Consider the following 26793-nt stretch of genomic DNA (forward strand, 5'->3'; position numbering starts at 1 on the left):
GACATGATTGTATGTTCTGTGGTGTAATTTTGTTTGTGTTCCCCTGATGAGGGGTCAGCTGTGGAATGTTAATAGCTGGTTGGACTGTTGAAGTACGCATTACATATTGAACTAATTGTCTATGTATTTTAATCAGTTGTTTTAGCTGTGCTAAAAGTTCTGGTAATGACATTTTTTCAATGTCTGGATGTAGTGTGTAGCTGGCTAGAACCGGCCACGTTGCTCCTGGTCTACCTAGTGGACCGAGCCTGGTGATGTGATTATTATGTTTTAGGGCGCCTTTAAACCAGAGCAGGTGCTCTTTGTATTTTAATGGGATTTCCACCTCCTCGAAAGGAGTGTATTCATCCGGAGGTTCCTCTATTTTGTAATAGTGGAATTTGTGTGTGACAGCATTTGCTGCTGGAAAGTTTATCCATGAATAGAATACCTCTGGCTGCCGATATTCATGTGCCTCAATTACAAATACGACTATACCACCTCTCGATGTTAGTCCATTCTCTATAAGTTTAAGAGTTGTAGTTTTTCTTATGTTGACCGGAATGAGTATAGCATTCGGGTCGGTCTGCAGGAGACTAGTGTCATCCTCTAGGAGTTGAGCTGCTATTCTAGCTGTCTCCCTTTCTTCTTCATTTTCTGACATTTTTACTGACAGAAAGGTTTTTGTTGCAGATCAAGTTTCAAGGAAACAAAGATTAGGTGCACAATATTTTTGGAACACTGTATCCTTCAACGTTGACTAAACCAAAAACTATACGTAGAAATCTCTTCCTACTAAGTTCCGGCGGATTTTTAACCTTTTACCCACTCCAGACGTCTTTTGGAGTATTTACGGGAAAAAGGGTCTGTGTGAAAAAGCACGACTGAGTTACTCTAACGTCTTGCGTTAGATTTATCGCCTTACCAAACGTTGGGCGCCATGTAGTGTAGTTCCTATATTCCCAATAGGCTCTGCGCATTGGAATAATATATTCAGCAGTGTAGACGTAGGACTGGGGTTATCTAGGTCTCTACTGACTATATTAGACTTAAGCTTTGCCAGCTAGCTCAGAGGTCACTAGAAACTTTCTCGAATAAACGAGGAGGAGTTTAACCTCCCTGGATAGACAAGAAGGGATTAGCTTCTGACAACCATAAAACATGACAACTTTGCTCTCCCTGAATAAGAGTGTATCTCTAGAGTCGTGTGAAAACAATAGACCGCTATTTCACTCAGTCAAATGTGCGTACTTAGTTTCACCAGAATGCAGAGAAAAGAGAGACGGGCGTTTTCAATAAAAGGTGTTATTTATTGAGCAGTCTTCTTCCTCATACAAGAGAAATGAATTGCCACGATTGTAATGCTCATGGTAAAGTAAAGTGCGTACAGTAAAAGGAGCATTATAAAATAATACTGTAAAAGCATTGATATGGTTTCTTAGCCATATGATACTTTAAAATAGATAAAATATATACATACATATATACATTGACTAATCGTACTCAACTGGTGCTTCTAACTACGCCTACCCCGGTGTACCTGACCTAAGCCTAATACGTGGGAGGGAGTAAGTAAGTAGCAGTTTAAGTTAAGTATGTTTTGCCAAGAATCTGACTCAAGAATTCTCTGTAAGGGTTTAGTCAGCTCCGTACCTGGGTATTAGAAAGCAGGAGGTCTTGTATCTCTTTCTTAGGACTCAATATCCCAGTAACCCGTGAAGGTATCTGGAAACACCGGAGCTGGATTTCTCGGCAGGAGAAAAGACAGCGTCTCTCTCAGTGCGTCAGGGAGGAGGGGCAGCGTCCATGGGCTCTCGCATCAGCTGGGCTCTCGGGCAAGTAGATAGCTGCTCTGCTCCAGAATCACCACCGTGTGTTTGCTTAAGGCAACGTTGGTATATTTATACCTGAAAGGTGTCTGGGTTTAACGTAAGGTTGGACATAAGACGTCAATAAAGATGTCACTAAGAACTGGCCATTCTTACAGTGCTTTACAGGAGTTCTAGGACGAAATCAAAACAAAAGCAAGGGGGATTTCCCAGGTTGCTGGAGGCTTGGTTTTGTTTAGAGAACTCGGTGTGCTTACTAGGGGGCCGGAGAAGTAGCCTTGCTTAATGTGACAGCATGTGCTACGACTGAATTATGGATATGATTATTATGCCGTTGTATGGATATTATTGATTATAGCCGGACAAGGGCATAAAATAGGAATATAGATTCAGGTTCCTAGATAAAACACTACAGGGCGGAGGAGGTGTTGATCCAGGTTTCTGTAAAAAAGGCGACATCTGGTGAGAGGGTGTCAAGGAGGTTCAAGATCTCTACGGCGTGTCTGTGCAGGGAGTGCACGTTAAGGAGGATGCACCTCAGGGCATCGCGGTGTTGGCGACGAGGGCGGTGGTGAAGGTCTGGCGGCAGGAGAATTGGCCGTGGGTGGTGTTCGGCGATGACAGCTGGCAGTGGTTTCCCTTCTGGGGTTGAATTCGAGGAGGGCATCTAAATCGTAGCAGTGGATGGTTGGGTCGCGGACGGGCTTGCCTTTGGCGCGCCTTCGACACGCCAGCGGCACGTTGGCCATTAAATAGGGACGGGGAGGGCAGCGCAGCTGGGAGGGGGGAGCAGGAATCGGTTGGGGAGAGGGGCCGCAGGGGCAGCAGCGGCGGGAAGGGGTGGCGAGAAATAAATACTGAACAATGATACAGAATCTAGCCAGATCCTACAACACGCACACAAATACAGGCAAGGCAAAGCAAAAACAAAAATGGCAGATCTACAGCACAGCAGGCACAAACAGGAACAGGGACAGAGCTGGGCACACGTGGCTTGAGCCCCTACCAGGGCGGTGTAAACTGCTACAACAGCACTGTGGAGCTGCTGGGGCAGAGAGCAGGGATTCCGGCCAGTAGGTCCTAGGCCCCGCTCGCACGCTATCGCAGCGGCCGCCATTAAATAGGGATGGGGAGGGCCGCGCAGCTGGGAGTAAGGAGCGGGAATTGGCTGGGGGGAGCGGCCGCGGGGGCAGCAGCTTCAGGAATGGGTGGCGAGTGGTGAGAAACTAATTCTGAACAATTAAACATAATCCAGGCAGATCCTAAAACGGGCACAGTAAACCAGAATCCAGGCACACAAAATACAGGCAAGGCAAAACCAAAAGCGGGCGATCTACAGCACAACAGGCACAATCGGTAACGGGGACAGAGCAGGGCACACGGGGCTCGAACACCTATCTGGTTGGTGTAAACTGCTACGACAGCACAGCGGAGCTGCTGGGCCAGAGAGCAGAGATTCCGGGCAGGAGGTCAGTCTACTGAACTAATTTGACTTTCCATGAGAAGGTCTTTGTGAAATTGAAAGTTACTGTTCGTGACCTTGACAGTTCGGAAGTGGAATGCCCCCAAACGGCTGGGCAAGAAGGTAGCACTCCATCAATTGTCAGGCCACAGACTAAAACTTCAGTTTTGTCAGAATTTAGTTTGAGCACTTCATTGATCATCCAGATCTGAATAGACCGAACGTGGGACTAAAGTGTATGGATATCTTCTAGGTGGAGTCTAGTCTAACAATTGGCTGGATGTCGGCATAGGATACACAGCTCCGCATGTAAGATCTGATGATAAACATCACAGGTATGATTTATATATTAAATAGGATTGGAGAAAATGAGTAGCCGTGAGGGACGTCACATGAGACTGGAGTAGAACTGGATCTGAGGTTCTGAAGAACCACCCCGTTTTGGGCTGTGTCTAATATGGAGGATTTTTCAAGCAATTGGAGAGTGGCTGAGCTACATAATTCTCCCCCATCTTTGATTAGCCAGGAGGAGGAAAATAGGTCTGTAGTAGATTTCCTCCCTGGGATCAAGACTGTGCTTTTTCAGTAAGGTTTGAGGAATCCCTTCTTCCAACAGCTCAGCACAATGCCTGAAAAGGAGGTGGCGTTAAGGAGTATGGATAGTGCATGGAGTGTTGTGGGGGCAATAGCAAGCAGAACGTTTACTAGGCAAATGTTATCTGTGGACCCTGATTTAGAGTTGCAGCTGGCGGGTTTAAGATGCTTGTCCCCAACCTGTTTGTTCAGCATTACAGTGATGGCTTTTAATGACCTCATATGAGAGATGTGTCTTTTCAGAAAATAAGGTAACAAGCCTGTCACACAGTACTTGAATCATGGAGCTCACCTGATATTACAACTGCACTAAGACATTTTCCAGTGACCTTAGCCTTAGACCGTAGCCAAATTGGTTTGTAGTAGAGTGATGGAACAGCCCCAAATCTGTACTTCATACATTTTTGGTTTAGGTGAATCAAGAAGCCTGCTTCCAAGTATTGTTGCAGCACCAGTTTTTTATAGTTATGAATTGCCATCTAACTGTTGCAATGTTTTGAGAAAGTGAGCTCGTTCTCGAGCAAGGACTGTGACTCCATTAACTTATTTGCTGTTCTCTTGAAGGTGGAATAAGTACACTGGAGTTCGCAGAGAGACTTGAGTGACTTGAGTTTTTGGGTGTCCAGAGACTTCTTGCTTGAAATTGTATGCTGCCTTGCTTATTTCTTGCCATATATATTGGTTTAAGAATTTCCATGTTGTGGTTTTTAACCTATAGCATGCTTTCACAAATGCTCATTGCCTGGATATGGCCTTTTTTGTGAGACCGAGCTTTAATCTTATCTGCGCTGGGGATGAATTACGTGGAAGGGAGAAAATGTGCCTATGTTTTCATTACTATGAGGTCCGAGACTTTGGAGTCCATCCCGCCCAGTGCCTCCCTACTGTATGTCAGTAATGGTAGTTTGAGGCCATTACTTTAAACATAGGGAGAAGTGTAGGTCCTTTCAAAGATCTATTTCAGTTTTGGAAAGCTGCCGTTAGGGCCAGCCCTTTAGTTCTGAGTGGTGCAAGTGAGATGTACATTTTCCTTTATTATCAAACAAAATCCCTAGATATTTATATTCCATCACAGTTTTGACCTGAGTGCCTCGCAAAACCCACTTTGATGTATTTGTTTGACTGTTGCCCACAGCGATCATCTTGGTCTTAGCCAGGTTTATTTCCATGCAATTTTCATGAATACATAGCTCTAGGGCATCTGTCAGTCTTAGAAGTCAGACTTTGGTTTTACTTATTAGAATCAGATCATCAGCATAAAGGAGGCTAGAAAACTGGTAAGCATCCAGTTTTAGCGCTTGCGAGTTGCCCATGTTCAATTGCGCCATCAGATCGGCTAAGTAGACATTAAATGATTTTGGTGCCAGCACACATCCCTGCTATAGGCCTGTGTGTGGAACTTTTCCTTGAAAGGCATGTCCCGTTTCCAACTTTAATTCTTACCCAAGTGTTGGCGCACAACAGTTGTAGTAGTAGTGGAAATTTTCAGCTGGCTAATTTTGCCCTTAGCTTCTCGCACTGTACCCTGTCAACTGCAGCTTTGAAATCCACGAAACAGCTCTAAAAATGTGCATATTACCTGGTTTGCCAGAGAGGGTTAAAGTTTCATCAGTTGCTGGCTTTGGTTAAGTCCATTGTGGATTCCCAAGCTGCACCCCTCATGATTGTACACTGTGGTGGAAATGACCTAGGCACATAGGGCTGGAAATCCTAATGAAAGAAAGCTTTGCAAAACTGATGTCGCTTTTCCCTCACTCTGTCTTGGTATACTCTAATATATGCCACATACAGACATGGAAGTGGTCAAATTAATTCTGTCCACAGATTGACAAAGCCAAGAAAAATGTTAATAAAACTGTCACTGCATTACTCAGAGACCATCGGATGGGGTGTATCTATAACAACAATCTGCGTTTGTTTTGACATGCATGGAATTTATAGAAATGATGGGGTGCACTTTACAAGTGAAAGCAACAGTGCTGTGTGGCGTTTTAAGCTCAGAGTGAATTTTCCCGATTCATGCCCTTATATAGGTACAATTCACATTGCCCTTTTATAGGCATAGAAATCAAGCCCTTATAAAGGCATAGCCCATGCTACCCAAATACAGGCATGGCTACTTCCACCCGTACCAAACGTCACAACGATTTCTGGAAAACCAGCTTAAGCAGTTAGGGAACTTCCCCTTGCTTGAATATTGATTTATCCAAGAACTCAGTTACTTTACAAAGAACAACTAATCCCTAGGGGTTCTTTATTGACGTTCATATGTCCGACTTTACGTCAAACTACGGCGTTCCTTAACACCTTCAAGGTGTAAATATACCTTCACTTGCTCTAGCAAGATACGGTGGTTCGGAGTATTCGAAGGCCTACTTGCCCGCACAGCTCGCTACAGCAAGTGCAGAAGGAAGTCGACTCTCCAGCTGACGCTCTGATTAAGAAGCTGCCTTTCTCCTGCCGTGAATCCAGCTCCAGTGTTTCCGGCTCCCCTTGTGGGGTGTTGGGAAATCAAGTCCCGAGACAGAGATGCCAGACCTCCTTCATTCTAACAAGATATGGAGCTGATTAGAACCTGGAGAAACCTTTGGTAGATTATTGGCAAAAAAAATAAACCTATGCGATCCATTGCGGTTGATTCTACACAATACTTACTTCTTCCCTCGTATTAGACTTAGGTTAGGCGTATTTTAGAAGCACCAGTTGAGTATTTTAGTCAATGTTATTTATGTATGTATTTTAATATGGCTTAGAAACCATACAATGCTTTTACAGTATTATTTTATAATACTATTCTCGCTGTACGCATTATACTTTGCAGTCTGCATAACGATTGTAGCAGTTCACTTCTCTTGCATGAGAAAGAATACTGTTCAATGAACCCTTTTTATTGAAATACTTATCTATTGTTTCCTGACTCTGAGAGATATATTATTATTCTTGGGAAACAAAGTTGTAATGTTTATGCGGTTGTCAGAAACCAATCCCTTCTTGTGTATTCGAGAAAGTTTCTAGTGACCTTTAAGTTAGCTGGCACACACAATTAAGTTTAGTATATTCGATAGAGACCTAGTTGACCTCAGTCCTACATCAAATCTATAGGATATATTATTCCAATGCGCAGAGCCTATTGGGAATATAGGAACTACACCTCAATAAGGGCTTCTAAGTAACATGAAACTCTGCATCCAGTCTTATGTATAGCAGTCATATACACACCCCCAACGCAACAGCTCTTGTCAGAGCCACCCTAGTACCCAAAATATTGTGATGTTTTTTCAAAAGGTTTTTTTTAATTTCGTTTTTGACAATCTTCGCGACGATGTTATGATCCCCGCGGATATGGATAAGTCAAAAATACATATATCCACCCATACTACAGTATTCATACACTAGGGGTTTCTTACAATATTCTCTAAAGTCATGTTTTTATAGAGAGTTTCTATAAAAAGCATCTCTAAAACCTATTTTATTTTTTGCGCTGACTCCGGAGGTCGCGATGACGTTGGTAATCGCGGTTCACCCGGACACGTCGCGAAAACGGAAAACAAAAGCAGACATTCAATAACCACCAACCCATCCAAAAATATGTACAAAATCTATTGTTGACATAGCACTACACATATTACTATTTACCTACTTCTTTCAAAGCATGTTTAAACTCATTTTTGTACCAAGTTTCTTTAAAAACCATCTTTCAGACCTATTTCTGTTCTTGCGGTTATTGGTACATCACAATGATGTAGTTAACCGTTATTAGGCAAGTCTGGTGGGAGGGAGGGAGGGAGGGAGGGAGGGAGGGAGGGAGGGAGGGAGGGAGGGAGGGAGGGAGGGAGGGGAGGGAGGGAGGGAGGGAGGGAGGAGGGAGGAGGGAGGGAGGAGGGAGGAGGGAGAGGGAGAGAGAGAGAGAGAGAGAGAGAGAGAGAGAGAGAGAGAGAGAGAGAGAGAGAGAGAGAGAGAGAGAGAGAGAGAGAGAGAGAGAGAGAGAGAGAGAGAGAGAGAGAGAGAGAGAGAGAGAGAGAGAGAGAGAGAGAGAGAGAGAGAGAGAGAGAGAGAGAGAGAGAGAGAGAGAGAGAGAGAGAGAGAGAGAGAGAGAGAGAGAGAGAGAGAGAGAGAGAGAGAGAGAGAGAGAGAGAGAGAGAGAGAGAGAGAGAGAGAGAGAGATATATATATATATATATATATATATATATATATAGATATAGATATATTCCAAAGCGAATAAAAATCACGCCTTTCGACCACGTCCGTGGTCTTGCTCATCTGACCCCAACCCGGGTCTGACTCCATTAAATATTAACATTGTGATTAACTACATCACATGACAAGTGATAGACATAAAAGAAATATTCACAACTGGTTATATATTTACAAGTATAAAACAAAGTAGAGATCCTGTTAAGTCACTGTGTTGTGTTTGGAGTGAAATGTTAACGGTGTTGTGATGCTTGATCAAAGATGTTGCATCATCATAAATTAGATTGTAGAGGTGCCTGACATGTGTCCACAATTGGACAGTAGTTCAATGGATTTGGAAAAAGGAACCCCTGCACTGCGGCATTGGCATCATGTTACCTATGTCGGAGAAACTTCGAGAAATTGCGGTATAGTACCCAATCCATGTAAGTATGTATTGTGTGATGCCGAATTCCGAATCCAGTGAATCAAAACGGACTGTGGTGGCTAAGAGATAGGAGGATAGCCGTAGACGTCCTTCATCTCACAGTACATCCCACAGTACACATAACTTTATCGTAGGTGAGTGAGTCCGGTGTTGAACCACAGCTCAGTGTACCTGCAATCAAGGTGTAAAGCACAGTTAGTACATTAAAGTCATCAACGATAATGTCTGCAATATGCGTAAAAAATATTTATTTGCGAGTTACTTAAACAAATTAATTGTTGTTGTCATACATTTCATAAAGTCCCAGTAGTAGAGAACTCCTGTATGTAAACACATAGACATATCATAACAACATGAGTCTAACAGGATATATTAAAACATGTGTAAGTGTGTAAAACCAAGAAGAAAACTAGAGAAAGTAGAAATGAAAAGGGGGTATGGATGGGGGTAAAGGGGCGTGAGGTAATTTGATAAGGTCATATTATGTTGAGGGCTGCGCTACAAGTGAGAATGCATCTCCTCATCCAAGTTCAGCCCCCCCTGGGAACTTGGTGCCAGCTTGTAATATCTAATCTGCGCAAAGCTGCTATTCAGTTACCGCTGCTGGGGTTAAGGTTGACTGAGTCCAGGCCAAAATACTGGCCTGTGTCCATTCGCCATCATGTTTGTCCGTAAAGTGCCTAGGTGTGTTATAGCTATGTTCTTTGATGGTTATGGCTCTCCAGTGTTCCAATATCCTTTTATTCACTGGGATTGTTGTAGAGCCAATGTACCACAGACCACAGGGGCACACAATGGTGTAGACCACAAAGTCAGTATTACACGTGATCAACTTGGGATTCTTTGATGCGGTTTTTACTTTCTCTAGGGTAGTGTCTGTGACATTGCTGCTGTATCTACATGCTTTACAGTCCCTGCATTTGCGGAATCCCTTGGTTTGTTTGAGCCAGTTAGTTTCTACAGGTTGTAGAGGACTGGTTACTAGAATGTCTCTAAATGAGGTGCTTCTCCTGTAGGTTATCATTGGGTTAGGTTCTATCTTGTTCTTCAGTATGGGGTACTGCCTTAGGATCCCCCATCTGGATTTTAAAATCCTACGCAGTTGCACTGCGTTACTGCTATATCTGGTAATGAATCTAACAGATTCTGTCTGGTCTTTGTTTGATGTTTTGATGGTGTTGTGTTGAGGTGTATTGCATCCCTAGAGAGGTCTATTACTCGAACTTCTGCTTGTTTAGGAGCTTGAGAGGAATAGCCTATTTCCCTGAACCTCATTTTCATAGCCTGTTTTGTATGTTCATACGCATCAGTGGTGCTACAGTTTCTCTTGGCTCTTAAAAACTCACTATAGGGCATGGCCCATCTGAAGCTCGGTGGAGCTGCTCGAGGCGTGCAAGATGGAGCTACCAGCTGTTTTCTTTCTAAAGAGGTTAGTGCTAATGCTGCCCCCCTCGATGGTAAGCTTGAGGTCAAGGAACTCAATGATATTTTTACTATAGTGTCTAGTAAATCTGACGTTAACATCGTTCTCATTCAAAAGGTCAATAAACGTGTTCAATCCCATTTCAACACCCTCCCAAATAAAAAACATATCATCGATATATCTCAGCCATGATTTCACATTATAAATCCATTTTTCTGTGTTGTCATTCCAGAGCACCTGCTTCTCCCACCAGCCCACCATGAGGTTGGCGTAGCTAGGGGCGAAGCAGGTGCCCATTGAAGTCCCCTGTAACTGTTTATACAAATCGTTTTCAAACATAAATACATTTTCCTGCGAGCAAGTTTCGATCATTTCAAGTAGCATGTGTGTGTGTTCCAACAACTGAATATCTCGGGTCTTGAGGAAAAAATTGCAAGCCTTGAGTCCCTCATGGTGTCTAATACTAGTATATAAGGACTCGCCATCCAAGCTGACTAGCCAGTGATTATTGTTTAATGTAATGTTATCTATTTTTGTCAGGAAGTCAGTGGTGTCTCTTAAATAGGAATTTAAATCTTTAACAAAATGATATAAAAAATGATCGACATAGGTCGAGGTATTCTCGAATAGACTATACTTGGAGGACACCATGGGTCTGCCTGGTGGTTCCTGTACGGGTTTGTGGACTTTAGGTAACAAATATAAGGTAAGTGTGGTAGGTGTTTCATTTTTAAGAAACTGCCTCCCACTGGTTTTTAGTCCTGTTTTTGTTGCGTGGTGTGGATTGTATTAGTTTTTCAAGGTAATGTGCTACTAAGTTGCTAAAGATATCAATGTTCTCTTTAGCTGTCATGGGGACATAACGTGATCTAGCTCTGAAGTCTGTTGACAGCGTTTCTCGTGTTTCTATGCCATGTTGATTTGTTAAGTCCTCTATGTGCGTGGGATCGAAGGGGTCAGTGAGATCACCTCATATTAAAATCAGTGTTTCTGCCTACGTCTGTCATTACGTGCAACATGGGGATATCCTCTATTGCCAGTCTCATGTCTGGATTGGGTAGGGAGGGTTGCCTTTCTCCCATGGCCCCAGTGTTCTTGGCTTGGTGAAATTTATACAATTTTGGTTTGCTCTCAAATTTATAAAGGTCTACTCTTGTCTGCGCATAGTCAAAGCTTATATCTGTGCAAAATTACAGACCTAATTTCAATACATTCTCTTCTTCTGTCAGTATTCTGTTAAGTTCATTACCGTTAGTCTGTCTCATTGTCCTCCATTATACTTTCTTATTCGTTTGGCCGCGGGGTCCCATGCTAACAGTCCTTAAATTTCCTTTGTCTCCTCCTCCTCCATTTGCGTTTTTGTTTTTTGTTCCGCGTCCTCTCCCTCTCAGTTTTCCTCTGACAGAGTGTTTTTTTTTTCATTTGTAGAAGGCGCAGCTCCTCGGAAAAAGACTGTTCTTCATTTATGCTTGACGAGGTGCTGTCTATGGATTCCTGGTCGGAGCTTAAGTCTGTTGTTGAACATTCCCTGTTAGCTTCCAGTGCACCTAGGGCTTTATCCCTCGCCAAAGCTGACCTTGCTTTGTCACATTTTCTGCCAAATGTCAGTATCCCTGCCGGCGGCATAGTTCCTCTTGTCTCGCAGGAACTTCCATTGTTTTCTGGCCACTATCTCTTTTTCCTATGTTTTTATTGGGGTCATCAACCAGTTTGAGTACTCTGCTCGTTTCGATCTGGTCGCTTTCTATTTTGAATTCCTCCATAAGTTCATTTATCTGGGCCATCAGCCCCTTATGTTCATCCCACACACTAGCAATGAGAATTTCCAGCATCCTTCTATTCACTGAAAAAACCCAAAGATTACAGGGACGTTATAGTTAGGAATTAGCATTTAAGGAAACCTTAAAAATTCACTGAGAAAAATGTCTCCCTTCTCTCGCGGGTGGAGCGTTGTCTGCTCTTCTGTTAGGGGTCATTGCGGCTGCCATCTTGGGATGGTCGGGTCGATCTGCGACCCGATCACACTGCCTTCCCTCCTGGAATGGACGTGAGGGCCATTCAGCAGCAGGATACCGGGACCGAAAGTCCACAATTGATTGTAGTTTGCCGGGAAGGTGCATGGCTTGAAAGGTAAATGGCTGCAGAGCAAGGAACCATCTGAGAATTTTAGGTTTGGAGTCCTTATGCAAAGAAAGCCATATCAGAGGTGCGTGGTCTGTGAGGAGAAAAAAAGAACGCCCTAGAAGATAGTACTGTAGTGCCTCCGTGGCCCATTTTACTGCTAGGCATTCTTTCTCTATGGTCGCGTATCGGATTTCTCTGGAGAAGAGTTTCTGGCTAAGAAAGAGAACAGGATATAGATCTCCATTCCCATCAGGTTGGGACAGAGCTGCCCCAAGGCCCCTGTCGGAAGCGTCTGTTTGTAGAAAAAAGGTTCTGTTATGGTCAGGGCACATCAGGAGTAGAGCGCGACATAAAGATTCCTTCAGCCTGCAGAAACTGTTCTCTAAACTGCTATTCCAAACAATGGGCTTTCCTGCTTTTGTTAGAAGATCTGTGAGGGGGGCTGGCTACATCGGAAAAATGGGGAATGAATTTCCTGTAATATCCTTCTAACCCCAAAAAGGACCGAACGTCCTTCCTGGTGGTGGGACGTGGTATTTTGGTAATGGCTTCCAATTTATTCATCTGGGGTTTGATACACCCTCCCTGGATGTCATAACCTAGGTATTCAATGTGCTCTGTACCAAGAGTGTTTTTCTTTGGATTAATAGTGAGGCCTGCTTGCTGAAGTGTGTGCACAACTTTCTCTAGATGATATAGATGTGTCTCCCAGTCTGGACTATACACCACTATGTCATCTAAATAGGCTACAGCAAAGTCCTGATGGGTACGTAACAAGATATCCATTAACCTTTGGAAGGTGGCTGGGGCACCGTGAAGGCCAAAGGGAAGTACCTAGGTATTCAATGTGCTCTGTACCAAGAGCGTTTTTCTTTGGATTATTAGTGATGCCTGCTTGCTGAAGTGTGTGCACAACTTTCTCTAGATGATATAGATGTGTCTCCCAGTCTGTACTATACACCACTATGTCATCTAAACAGGCTACAGCAAAGTCCTGATGGGGATGTAACAAGATATCCATTAACCTTTGGAAGGTGGCTGGGGCACCGTGAAGGCCAAAGGGAAGTACCTTGAACTGATAGAGACCTGACGGCTGGAAAAAGCCGTCTTCTCCTTGGCTTCTGGTGAGAGGGGTATTTGGCAGTAACCTTTGGTCAGGTCAATGGTAGACATCACCCGGGCCTCCCCCAATCGTTCTATCAACTCATCGACCCGAGGCATGGGATAGGCGTCAAACTTTGACCTTGCATTTGATTTGCAAAAGTCAATACAGAATCATATACTCCTGTCTGGTTTCGGTACTAAGACTATTGGGGACGACTAGGCGCTGTGAGATGGTTCTATAATATCCGCATAGACTTTATCTCTTGATCCATGGCCTCTCTTCTAGCTGCTGGAATTCTTTATGGTCATAACCGGACTGAGCTAGCGTTTCCTGTGACAATGTTGTGCTCGACTAGGGTAGTCTATCCTGGAGTTCCCGAAATTACTCTAGGGTAGGAATCACAGAGGCACTGTAACTGTTGTCTCTGTTCTGTTGTGAGGTGTTCACCGAAGTGAACAGCCTCACTTTTGTGGGGACCTTCATGAGCCAGGGAAATCTCTAGTGGTCTTTCTGTGGTTATCTGACATATACGCGAAGTAGTACAAAGAGAAACTGGTAAGGGTCCCTCCCATGCTTTTAAGAGATTCACATGGTAGGTCTGCCCTGTCCGTGGTTTACGTGGTACCGCCACCCTATACGTAACAGGAGTGATCTGTTCTAGGGTTTGATAGGGACCCTGCCATGTGGCCAACAATTTTTTTTCTTTGTGCTTGGCAAGAGGATGAGTACATAACTACCCATTTGAAATTCCCTCAGCTTGGTCTTTTGGTCATAATTCGGGGTGGGTGGAATTTGCGTAGTCGCGCTACTCAAACCTCAGCAAAACGGTAAAAAAATTCCGCATGCACGCAAAAGTTCTGCGAACACGCGGAATTGCTTGTTCCGCCCGTTCACAATGCTTTTTTCCTATTCGCAAACGCTGTTTGCGTGCTTGGGGAGAAATATCTTGCAAACACGCATTTTGAAAGTGCGAACAAGCAAAAATTCCACGAGGCCACGAATCGCAGAATTTGTGGCAATTCCCAGTTCTCCGTGGAACGCGAAATTACCCAAATTCCACGAACGGAACGGAATATGCCGCCCAGGCCTAATCATAATGATGTTTTTGGTGTACTTGGGCTTTTTCCAAATTACTATGTACCTCCTCCCATAGGGCTGAGAGGGTATTTTTTAAGGCCGAGCTATACTGTAGCAGGGGTTTGCTCTCATCTTCTTCTTCTACCCATTGTTCCACCGCCATGTCAAGAAGAGTACGGGGTTTTCTACCGAACAGGAGTTCAAATGGGGAGAAACCCGTGGATTTCTGCTCATGGTTACAGATAGCAAAGAGCACCAAGGGCAAATGCTTATCCCAGTCACGCCCTGACTTATCTATGGCCTTCCTAAGCATTGTCTTTATCGTTTTGTTATATCTTTCCCCAAGACCATCGGTCTGTGGGTGATATACCTCAGTTCGTATTTGCTTGACGCCCAGGATATCACATACCTGCTTCATCAACTTCGAGACAAATGGAGTGCCTTGATCAGTTAAGATTTCATGCGGGAACCCCACACGAAAGAAGAAAGTAACCATGGCTTGGGCTATGGTTGAAGAGGTAGTGCTGGATACCGGTATGGCCTCTGGGTAACGTGTGGCATAATCTACCAAGACCAAAATATATTGGTGTCCTCTGCCCGAAGGGAGCAAGGGTCCCACTAAGTCCATCCCCACCCGTCTAAAGGGGACATCAATTATGGGAAGGAGTTGCAACGGGGCTCGGGGAGGGACTGGTGTATTGGCTAGCTGACGCCTAACACGGGGAACACAGAATCGGGCTACCTCCTGATAAACACCTGGCCAATAGAAACGGTCTAGCAGATATTTCAAGGTGTTTTCTTTGCCATAATGACACCCCCCGTCTGACTGTGCGCTAACTCCAGCACTTGTTCTCAGAAGGCTTTTTGGATTAACACTGCTCTTTCGGGTGGCCATTCTCTCTCGTCACTCTATAAAACAATCCTCTCTTTTCACAAAAGAAGGGTCCTACCTTTTCAGGTTGATCTTCTTGTACCTGATTCAAAGCGTTTTGTAGGGTAGAATCATCTCTCTGAGCTGTTCGGAAGCTTCTGCTGGGTATTTGTAGTTCTTCTGGGTAGAGAAGGATAGGTAAGACAGGACCTACTTTGCTATACAGGGCTCTTTCCTCCCGTTTTTTCCCTTCAAGACTTTGGCACTTTGGGAGAGGACCCGCTAACTTCTTCCCTGGAAAACGGAGCGTTTTCTAACCACCCTACCATTGAGGACGGTGGATAAATTTTCTCCTCTCATGTACACAGGTAACCCCTATGTATTCACCCCCTAAGAGTAGAGCCTCGGTTATCAACTCCTTACTGACAACCGTGTGGTGACACCCGTGTCCAGAAAGGCAATTACAGGTTTACTGTTAAAGTGTATTTTCTTCTTGTATCTCTCTGGAGGATCACTTGCCACTAGTACCCTTCCCCGGGTGTACCCTACCTCTATGGGTTACTGTGGTGGTGTGCGTCTAGGACAATGATGGGCAATGTGACCCCACTCAGCACAATGAAAGCACTGGGGTCCTTGTAGGACACCCGTCCCTAACGTAGGTCTGAAAGGTTGTTTTAACAGTGCGGGTGGTTTCGATTCTGTTGTTGCTAGGGGAGGCCTAATCCCAGGACGAGGGAGGTTGGGAAGAGGGCGAGCAAGTTGGGCTTTAAACTCAGGGGAGCTATGATAGGCACAGGCTAGGTCAACAGCCACAGTGACCGATAGATTAGGATGTTGTTTAATTCACGCTCCGGTGTTGGGGGGTAGGGCTTCCAGATATTGTTCCAAATATACTTTTACCATAAGGTCCTCTATGGAGGAAGATGTAGGTTGCAGCCAACGGTTTCCCAGATCCCGAATACGATAGTATAGGGCTCGTGGATTGTCCCCAGTAGTCCATTTCTCTTTTCAAAACCGGTTGCGGTAATACTCCTGGTCACAGCCTAATCTCTCTAATAGGGCTCTCTTTATGTCAGGGTAGGCTGTTGTCTCTGCGGGATTAGCGGCCTGGTATGGGGCTTGCAATTCCCCCGATGACAAGGGAGCAATATATTGACCCCACTTTTCCTGAGGCTAGGAAGCGGTCGTGGCAACCCGCTCAAAATTCACAAAAAAGAAACCTGGGTCATCACCCTCTTGGAACTTTTGTAATATGCTACCTAGTACGTTGGGATGGACCCTAGTACTTGTGATAGCATCAGTTAACCTTAGGATGGCAGTATCCAGTACTTGTTGGTCAACAAGGTGGTCTGTTCTTTTAAGGCTGAATGAAGAGCATTGCTTTCTTGCCAGGCAGCTTTGGTGTGCTGTTCAAATACTAGTTGTAGGTGTCTTTGTCCTTCCGCCAATTGCACTATGACGTCCTCCATGGTAATGGGTTGTGTCATGATTGCTAGACATCACTATCCCACTTCTGACACCACTTGTAATCTACTTTGCTTTGGGAGGGTCTGGATATGACACTTGTCCTAGAAACACATGACCCTGTTGTCTTTACGGATGATTTTATTAGCGACACTAGTCACAGTCTTTATAACGTTGAAACCAAAAGATGAAGAATAATCAACAATGTTGTAATGATTCTATGTATGCTGGGTTAACAGGTGTCTGTGATATTCTTGGCTTCTCATCTTGTTCCTGTGGGCTACACCATCCAGGTCCTCTTCCTCACAAAGGTACAGGAAAAGAGAGAAGCACAGGCATGGGTAACGGTATGGGAAATCTGAAGGAGGATATGGGGGAGGTCAGGTGCACCTTTCACCGACCCTACTGTGCCTCGTGCCTTTAGTGGGGGAAAAAGGTACAGACCCAGTCACCATTGGGTGCCCTTTAACCCTGCCCACCACCCCTTCACAAATAAAAGCGGCAACTCGGTCACTTGCTTGAACCCACCACCCTCCTGGGCGTGGGGTTGGGAGCCACAGCCTTCTCTTCTCCTGGGGAAGGACTGGACCCACTCGCTTTGCTCCTAGAGCTGTTTCCTGGAGTACTGGGCAGCTTCACGGTGTCCGCTCAACCTCTGGCTCTCCTGCATGATCCTCCGCTCTGGTGTGTTCCTCTGTAGGTTCTCCTGTCTCTGTTGCGTCCTCCGGTCTTCCTCCACACGCCGCGCTTGCCTACCTCTATAGTGCGTCCTCTTCCGTTTCCGCCCATTCTCTGTGCCTCTCTTCTCTTGAGGGTAGAGCGTTGTCTGCTCTTCCGTTCGGGGTCATTGCGGCCGCCATCTTGGGATGGTTGGGTCGATCCGTGACCCAATCACAATGCCCTTGTGAAAGTGGTACGTCTTTTGGTTTTGGGATGCAAATTGTTGGTGAAACAGAGTCTCACTCTTATTGTGAGACAATGTCTCCAGTGGATTTTGTTCCAGGCAGCTTAAAACCTCAGATCAAAGTTTATGGGCTCTGAATTTTGCATACATTAACACTATGAATCCACATAGATTACGCTGACTGTGTTCTACTGCTATGTTTATTTCAACTGGTATTTCTTGAGACTCACATTTTTGACAACTGGTTGTTTCATTATCTTTCCAGTATTGGGTAATGGAATTGTGTGAAATTTCATCAGGATACTGGATTGTATTGCTGAAAATTGGTATGATCTCCGCTCTGTACCGGTTCTTCATGCACTTCACACAGTACACATGCATAAGATTTAAAAAGGTTGGAACCAAATAGGAGGACATCAGTGGGCATGATCACCAATCTTAAGGCATTCTTTCTTTTTTATTAGAGGATTGTGTCTTTACTTCTTGGGCATATGCCTGAAAACTCCATGTTAGAAATTGGGTTGTTGTTGACTGGGGTTTTACCCCTGGTTAAGAAGCAACACAATCCTAGTCCGGGTAAGGGTTAGGCAAACCCTAAATTAACCTGCGCTTGCCCTCTGGTAGCTTGGCCCAGATCAGTCAGGCTTAACTTTAGAGGCAGAATGCACAGTATGTGTACAACACTTCAGTGAAAACACCACACAAAATGATTTCACACCAGGTTAGACACATTGCTCTAATTTAAATAAATAAAACAAAACCGAAACAACAAAAATCTAATTAGTAGAACTAGAGATATTGAATTTTAATATGCTTAAGTAAAATAGTGGCAAGAAGCAAAAAGCGTTATTGGGGTTATCTGGTTGCACCAAGCTAGGATAAAGTGACTAGTTCAGGCTGACTGCGATGTAGTGTGGGCCGGCTACAGGTCAATTGGGGATGAACCAATAGCACCATGTTTAGAAGAGAGAGCATACACACTTGAGTACTGGTTAGCAGGGGTAAAGCATGCATAGTCCTGATACCAGCTAAACCAAGGTCAGAAAAAGTGGAGGAAAAATGCAAAATGTTGAATTAAGACCACACTAAGGCTGTCAGGTCTAACAGTCCATCATTGTCTAAGTTATTGTAGGAAGCTGGGTTTCTGTTGCACCACTTTTTGCAAGACTACTGATACACCTTGACTTGATGTGCCCTGGGTCCCTGCCAATCAGTTTCCCAGGGCCTGTGTTCTTTTCCAAAAACTGTACCTTGTACCCCCAATTGGCACCTCTCTAGCCACATGTGAGTCCCTTGTAAGAAGCACCATGGTTACCAAGGGCCACTTGTGGGACACCCCCGCGCCGCACGGCCACCAGCTGCTGCGTGTGCCCCCTGCCTACCCTCTGCCCCGCTGCTGCCTCGTCTGCCGGTTGCCGGCTGCCCCCGCTGCAGGGATTGCTTTCCCGTGTTTTTGTCGATCATTTGTGCCTGTATTGCTATCTCCGTCTAACTTCTCTTTTTCCCGTGTTTTTGTCGATCATTTGTGCCTGTATTGCTATCTCCGTCTAACTTCTCTTTTTTCCCGTGTTTTGTCATTGATTTGTGCCTGTTTTAGTGTAACTTCGCTTAATTTCATTTTGCCCGCGTGTTTTGGCTCTCCTTCCTCGTTGTCCGCCTAACTCGCCGCCCTCCGCCCTCCCTTCCCGCCACCGCCGCTTGTCCCCGCCCCTTTTTTCTCTTCTGTAACCCTCCCCGCTCCCGCCTCCCAGCTGCTCCGCCCACCCGCGCACTTCGCCTTAAATGGAGACCGTGCGAACGCGCAGCGGTGACGCGGAGCGGGCGCGCCGATTGTGCGCCGAAGGCGCGCCAAAGGTAAGCCCGTCTGCGCCCGTCCGCGCCTGGACCGCGCCCAGTGCCAGGACCCCTGTCCCCCACCGACGGAAGCCGACCCGACGAACCTACAACGCCACGGAACTCCTCGCACTCAACTCCGGCCGAACCCCAGGATGCTACCGAGCCACTCCGAAGCACACCCACGGAGCCTTCAGCTGCCACGCCTGCAAGTTCTCCTGCATCCGGACCTGCCTCGCACCAGCACCAGCCAAGCAGAACACCAGCAGCACCCACCTCAAGTGCATCCTGCTCAACACCCGCTCCGTCCACAGACACGCCATCGAGCTCTGGAACCTGCTCGACACCACAGCCCCTGACGTTGCCTTCCTCACGGAGACCTGGATGAACGCCTCTTCAGCTCCCGACATCGCCATCGCCATCCCGGAGGGCTACAAGATCGTCCGGAGGGACCGAAACGCCAGCCAAATGGGAGGAGGCATCGCCATCATCCACAGGAGCACCATCCGTCTCACGACCAGCACCGACAACACCCTGACCAGCGCCGAACACCTGCACTTCCAGATCCACACCAACCCGAACAACACCCTCAGAGGCACCCTGATCTACCGACCCCCTGGACCACGCACGCAATTCAGCGAGGACATCGCCGACTTCGTCAGCCCGCATGCCCTCCCCTCCGCTGACTACATCCTCCTGGGAGACCTCAACTTCCATCTGGAGAACAACAACGACCGCAACACCAGCACCCTGCTCGACAACCTCGCCAATCTTGGACTCAAGCAACTGGTGTCCACCCCCACCCACCTCGCCGGACACACACTCGACGCCGTCTTCTCATCCAGCACAGACATCGACTTCAGCCACACTACAGAGCTTCAATGGACGGACCACAGCTGTGTCCACTTCACCTTCAAGAGAACGACGACCCACCAACACCAGCAACAGGCCGCCTGCAGAAGCTGGAACAAGATCACAGCAGACCAGCTCGCCACCTCCCTGAGCCAGCACCCTCCTGCCAGCACAGCGAACCCCAGCCAGGCCGCCGACAACCTCACGAAGTGGATCAGCAACTGCGCGGACGAACTCGCCCCACTGAGGGCCCCGCCTAGCAGACCCGGCAGCAAGAAGGCACCATGGTTCACCGACGAACTCAAGAGCTCCAAGAAGAACTGCCGAGCCCTCGAGAAAGTCTGGAAAAGGGAACCGACACCGGACAACAGGACCTCCTACAAACTTGCCACCCGGAAACACCACCAGCTGATCCGCACCGCCAAGAAAACAGCATACAAGGACCGGTTGGACAACAACGCACACAACTGCAAGGAACTCTTCAACATCGTGAAAGAGCTTTCCAACCCCAGCGCAGGAAACAACGACATCACCCCTTCGCAAGACCTCTGCAACTCCCTCGCTGCATACTTCCACAACAAGATCACGGACATACACAGCAGCTTCAACAACCAACCAACGCACACCATGACCGAACAACCACCCCCCACCACCACCCTCCACGCCTGGACCCCGATCAGCACCGAAGACACCATCCGCACGATGAACTCCATCCACTCCGGATCACCGACCGACCCCTGCCCTCACCACGTCTTCAACAAGGCCGACGCTGTCATCGCACCCCACCTGCGAGACATCATCAACACATCCTTCGACACCACCATCTTCCCTGAGAGCTGGAAACACGCCGAACTCAGCGCTCTACTCAAGAAACCAACAGCGGACCCCACCGACCTCAAGAATTACCGCCCCATCTCGCTTCTCCCGTTTCCAGCCAAAGTCATCGAGAAGACCGTCAACAAGCAGATGGCCGCCTTCCTCGAGACGAACGGATCCCTCGACCCCTCACAGTCCGGCTTCCGAGCCAACCACAGCACCGAGACCGCCCTCATCGCCGCCACCGATGACATCCGAGCCCTGATGGACAATGGAGAAACAGCGGCCCTCATCCTCCTAGACCTCTCCGCGGCATTCGACACGGTCTGCCACCGCACCCTAGTACGGCGCCTCAGCAACATCGGAATCCAGGACAAGGCGCTGGAATGGATCATCTCCTTCCTCGACGGAAGAACACAGAGAGTCCGCCTACCACCGTACAAATCAGAGGCCTCTGAAGTCATCTGCGGCGTCCCCCAAGGATCATCTCTGAGCCCCACCCTCTTCAACGTCTACATGAGCCCCCTCGCGGCCATCGTACGCAAGCACAACCTTAGCATAATCTCCTACGCCGACGACACCCAGCTGATCCTCTCCCTGACCAACGACCCCGCCGCCGCCAGAGCCAACCTGCACGAAGGGATGAAAGAGGTAGCCGAGTGGATGACGACCAGCCGCCTGAAACTGAACTCGGACAAGACGGAGGTCCTCATCCTGGGCTCCTCGCCCTCCGCCTGGGACGACTCCTGGTGGCCCCCCGCCCTGGGCACCGCACCCAAACCGACAGACCATGCACGCAACCTGGGCTTCATCCTGGACTCCTCCCTCTCCATGACCAGGCAAGTCAACAACGTCTCCTCGGCGTGCTTCAACATCCTACGCATGCTACGGAAGATCTTCTGGTGGATCCCCACCGAGACCAGAAGACCGTCACCCAGGCCCTCGTCACCAGCCGACTGGACTACGGCAACGCCCTCTACGCCGGCACCACCGCCAAGCTCCAGAAAAGACTCCAGCGGATCCAGAACGCCTCAGCCAGACTCATCCTCGACATCCCACGAACCAGCCACATCTCCGGACATCTGAGAGACCTTCACTGGCTCCCCGTCAACAAAAGAATCACCTTCCGCCTCCTCACCCACGCACACAAAGCCCTACACGACCAAGGCCCGAGCTACCTCAACAGCCGAGTCAACTTCTACGCTCCCAAACGCCACCTCCGATCAGCCAACCACGCCCTCGCCGCCGTCCCCCGCATCCGAAGAGCGACTACAGGAGGAAGGTCCTTCTCCTACCTGGCCGCCAAGACCTGGAACTCCCTCCCGACCGACCTGCGCCTGACCCAAGACCACCTCTCCTTCAGGAAGAAGCTGAAGACCTGGCTGTTCGAGCAGTAGCGGCACCCCCCCCCCCCCCCCCCAGCGCCTTGAGACCCTATGGGTATGTAGCGCGCTCTATAAGTGTCACTGATTGATTGATTGATTGATTGGCCAGGGAAGGCCTCTAAGGGCTTTAGCACTTATTGTGCCACCATTAGAGGCCCTGTACCTTTACACACACACGCACACACACTGCCATTGCAGGCTGCGTCTTTTGGTGCAGAACAAAGTGAATCGTCGACATGGCACACATCCCTGTGTGCCATGCCTACAATCCACTGTCCTGGCATAGGTCATCCACCCATCTAGCTGGGTGCACTATACCAGTGGTGAGTGTACAGGTGCATGAGCCCTGTACCCCTACAGTGTATAGACCAATTCTTAGACATTTTAAGTGCAGTAATGCAATTAAGAGTATATAGTGCTGGGAGTTTGTGATTACAAACTTCACAGCACCATAATGGCTTTACTGAAAACTGGGACGTTTGGTATCAGATTTCTCAGCACATTAAACCCACTCTGTTGCCATTGTGGGATTTAATGAAAAATGCACTCAGAGGCTATCTTGGAGATGCCCCTTGAAAAACGACCAGCCTCAGGTGGGTTCCCTGACTGGTACACACCAGCCTGCCACCACAAGACATGTTTCTGGACCCCTGGGGTGGGAGTCTTTGCTCCCTGAGCCCAGAAAAAAAGCCTTTCCTGGGCGGAGGTGTTCACACCTCCCCCAGGCCAAGAAGAGCCATCTGGCAAGGGAGCTTCAAAGGCCTTGCTGCCTTTGTAACGTAAATCCCAGCCTCTCCTGCTATCAGGAGTAGGCCCGTTCCGGTCTCCTCTCCTTTTCGGCAGGAAGACAGGCGGGAAAAATTAGACCAGCCCAGAAGGTGTGCCCACCTCTGCCAACCCCACCCCTCAGGTGGGGGAGGCGAGGTGAAGCCCACTCTTCAATGCACGCCATCTTGCAGTTGGCGGGCACTCTCCAATCAGGGTTAGGGATTGTGCCCACTCCCCCACGTGGGGTGAGCACACCAAACGTGTGTTGTCACCCTAAGGGCAGTAGCCCATTGTCTACTGACCTCGCGACCCCATAAATGCCCCCTAAATACAGTATTTGGGGGCAGCCCTGAACCAAGATAGCAGATTCCTGCAACCAAAGAAGAAGGACGAAAGAAGACGCCCAGCAGAGGAGTCTGCAGAGAAGAACTGATTTGGCCATGGCCCTACCGGCCCATCTGCAGTTTCCAGAGATTCTGTGCCAAAAGTCACCTTGTCCTGCAGCCAGCTATCTCCAGCATTCCTGGGATGACTGACTGCCTTCAACAAAGACTGAATCTCCTGTGAACAGCAGTTCTGTTCAACAGAAACAGCCAAGAAAGACTCCGAGCCTGTTGAGGACAAAGAAACCTGCCCTTGGAACCACCACTAAACCCGACTCCTATGGCCAGAGTCCGAGTGGCCCACCAATCCCAGCGTGGTCCCGCAGCACTCTCGAGTCCGAGTACACCATGGGTTGACCCTTCCAGGACTTCCCAACGTCGCCTGCAGCCTCTGCACGGAGACCCCGCCAACCGCAAGGGGCCTGGTAAGGTAAAATCCGATCTCAAAAGACACCCCTGCATCCAGGCACCCTGCATTCTGGAGAAGAGAACCCGAAGTGCACCTACGTCCCTGAGCCCTCCAACTTAACTGCCTAGCTGTTGGTTCCTCACAGACGTCTTTCTGGACCAAGCCTGCAGTAAAAACCCAAAAACCAGCAACTCCCATTGAAAACAACAGGGCACTCCACGTCAAATCAGTACTCTGCACATGGCTGCCCCTGTTCCGCTGTGGGTGCACCTTGTGTGCTAACTCAGATCCCCCTTTGCCCTGAGCTAAATCCTGGGAGCTTGGTTCCGACAACCTTGTGGCTTGCTCGTGAGCAGTCACCAACTGGAGGCCCCCTATCCCCCATTGGATAGCATTGGGCCTTAGCACTCTCCACCTGGCTGCCCTAGAGGCTGCTGAGGGTGTTCTGAGAGTGCATTCTCTACCCTGGGTAACCCTGGTTCTAATCCTAGAATACAAACTCCCCCAAATATGTACTTACCTGCAAACCGTTAACTTAATTTCTTACCATAGGATTGCATTGACTGCTTTTCCCTTGAAAATGCTTGTGTGGAGTTGGTTTGTATGAAAACCGAAAAACTGCAAATGTACCAAAAGTGAATTACTTACCTTTTGTCTAGAAAAAGTCTCAGTGTGATATCTAGGCATATGACACTGATTAGCAAAAGTAACTTAAAAAGTAATCCACGAACTAACGAGTATTGTAATCTACAAAGTAACCGAAAAGTAATTCTGATTATTGACTTACATGTAATTCAACCAACTGCATTTGAACTGCATTCAACTGTAAATCATTTCAAAAATCTTGCACAGTAGTATTTCACTTACCTGCACCAGGCGTGGCTTGGTTCTAGAAATAAAATAACTAAATAATATTTTTGATACAAACAAATTGGTCTGAGTTCAGTCTTTGAGTGTGTGAAATAATTTCTTGCCTGAGTGTGTACAACAAATGCTTAACACTTCCCTCTGATAAAGCCTTACTGCTTGCCCACACTATCACAAATAGAGTAAGGTATTATCAACTTTTACCTCTGCCTACCTTTGGGGTTCCACTGGACTCTGTACACACTATACCTTACTTTGGTATAGTATATATAGAGCCAGCTTCCTACAGTTATTGCCTGTTAAAATTTTCCACTTTCTCTAAAAAATGTTCATAAGTGAACCGAACAAGTGCCCAGCATTTTTGTGAAAGACAAAACTCAGTAAACTTTCGAAGGAAAAGGTTGCCTTTCTGGGACCCAGTGCTTTGTGGGGAACAGCATGCTTTTCATGCTCTGTTACTTTTATCTAGAAACACATTTTCGTGTTTTTTAGAACAAAATATATGTTTTTCTTTTGGCTGGTTACCTGAAGTTCAGTTTGACCTACATATTACCAGAATGTGTACGCATGATTAAAACAGAGGTTATTATTAAACAATGTTGCCATTCAGGTCGATTATGGACCACAATCCCATAAGTTGAATATGTATTGTTTAATTTAAAATCAGTTATATCACATCCTCTCTTTGACTTTATTCTTAGGGTCTTTCTTTTTTGTATTCTTTTTCCCTCTTAGGTGATGATGCCAAAATAAATGCTCTGCCATGTAAGCGTGGGTGTGTACAACCCTTTCTAAAAGCAGGAGTGATAGATTTCTCCTCAGGAACAATGTTTAATGCAAGCATAAACCAGTCATCTGTTTTAAACTTACTAAAGAAATCTAAATGGGATTGTCTTCGTTTGGCATCAATGCATTGTGCACTATTAAATTTTGAGGATGTGCCATTTTGGGAATCCCAGGTAAGCAAATTCATTCCTTAGTAATCATGTATTGTATAAACTTTTATGGGGTCTTTGTTGCTTTTCTTAAACATCTGCATCTGCTGATACCTCTGATAGAGTAGTCTTATTAGACGTGAATTTATCTCACAAGTCCGAAAATCTGGTTTGCTTAGTGTTTATCCCCCAGGTAATGCTGTGCTAGAACTAATGCATATTAATATAAGCCAGTAGCGGCTAGTGACTTTGGAAAGTGGTGAGGCAGGTGCAGCACGTAAAAGTGAAATCATTTTGGAAAGAAGGACATGCTGAAATTTGTAATGTAGAGGTGATCGGGGCACATGCTATTTATATGTACGTTTTACGTCTATAGAATGTGCCCCGATCAACCCTGCAATACAAATTACATGTATCACTGTATCGGGACTATTGGCAAGCCACACACAATAACAGAAACCAGAACTAGAACCAGCACAGCACTGAGGGTTTTAACACTGGCACACCCTGGATGAAGCACACAGGCCTGGCTGCAGTGACACACTTATTTTCACAACCAAAAGCACATAAAGTGCATCATGGATACATAAACAGCCAAGCAGAAGACGAGGACTGCCTGTATTAAATAAAGTAATGTTCTTCTTACCTGGATCCGGCTTGGTGATCCGATTGAAGGCAGATGATGCATGCTAGGCCTCTAAGGCAGCTTGACAAACGAGACAAGGCGCCCTCAAACTCACTATTTTCAGCTTGATCATGGAGTTTCTCTCGGACAGGGTTGAAGCTGGTTGAAGGAAGGAGGGAAATACGAACCCAGCGCAGGAAGCAGTACTTGAAATCCCGCCTCCTATTGTCATAGGGTGACTGTATCAACGGTCATCCAGTCAGTGGGGGAGGCAGGATCCTAGAAGAATGTTGTGAGCTACTTGTGAGATTCTGGTGAGCCCAAAATCCGACCGAAGCCCTGGAAAACCAGCGCCTGCTTGCCCCCACCACTGCCTCACAGACACATTACATTCTCTGCACATGCATGATTTGGGTGATATTGAAGTCGTCCACCACACATGCGCAAGGTGTGTTTGTACACAG

At 46.9% G+C, this 26793-nt stretch overlaps 1 protein-coding gene across 2 annotated transcripts in view; it reads left to right on the top strand.

Annotated features, from left to right (window-relative positions):
- GSAP (gamma-secretase activating protein) overlaps window positions 1–26793 on the top strand; it is a 725614-nt gene that overhangs the window by 433123 nt on the left and 265698 nt on the right. For both annotated transcript variants that reach the window (XR_013608568.1, XM_078679324.1), the window contains exon 16: window positions 25505–25728. Coding sequence is in view for 1 of the 2 variants with exons in the window: in XM_078679324.1 (XP_078535450.1) it covers window positions 25505–25728 (224 nt within the window). In the remaining variant the exon portion in view is untranslated. The remainder of the gene's footprint in view (window positions 1–25504; window positions 25729–26793) is intronic.

The sequence above is a fragment of the Lissotriton helveticus genome, chromosome 1_1 (genome assembly GCF_964261635.1).
Source record: "Lissotriton helveticus chromosome 1_1, aLisHel1.1, whole genome shotgun sequence".
Classification (NCBI taxonomy): domain Eukaryota; kingdom Metazoa; phylum Chordata; class Amphibia; order Caudata; family Salamandridae; genus Lissotriton; species Lissotriton helveticus.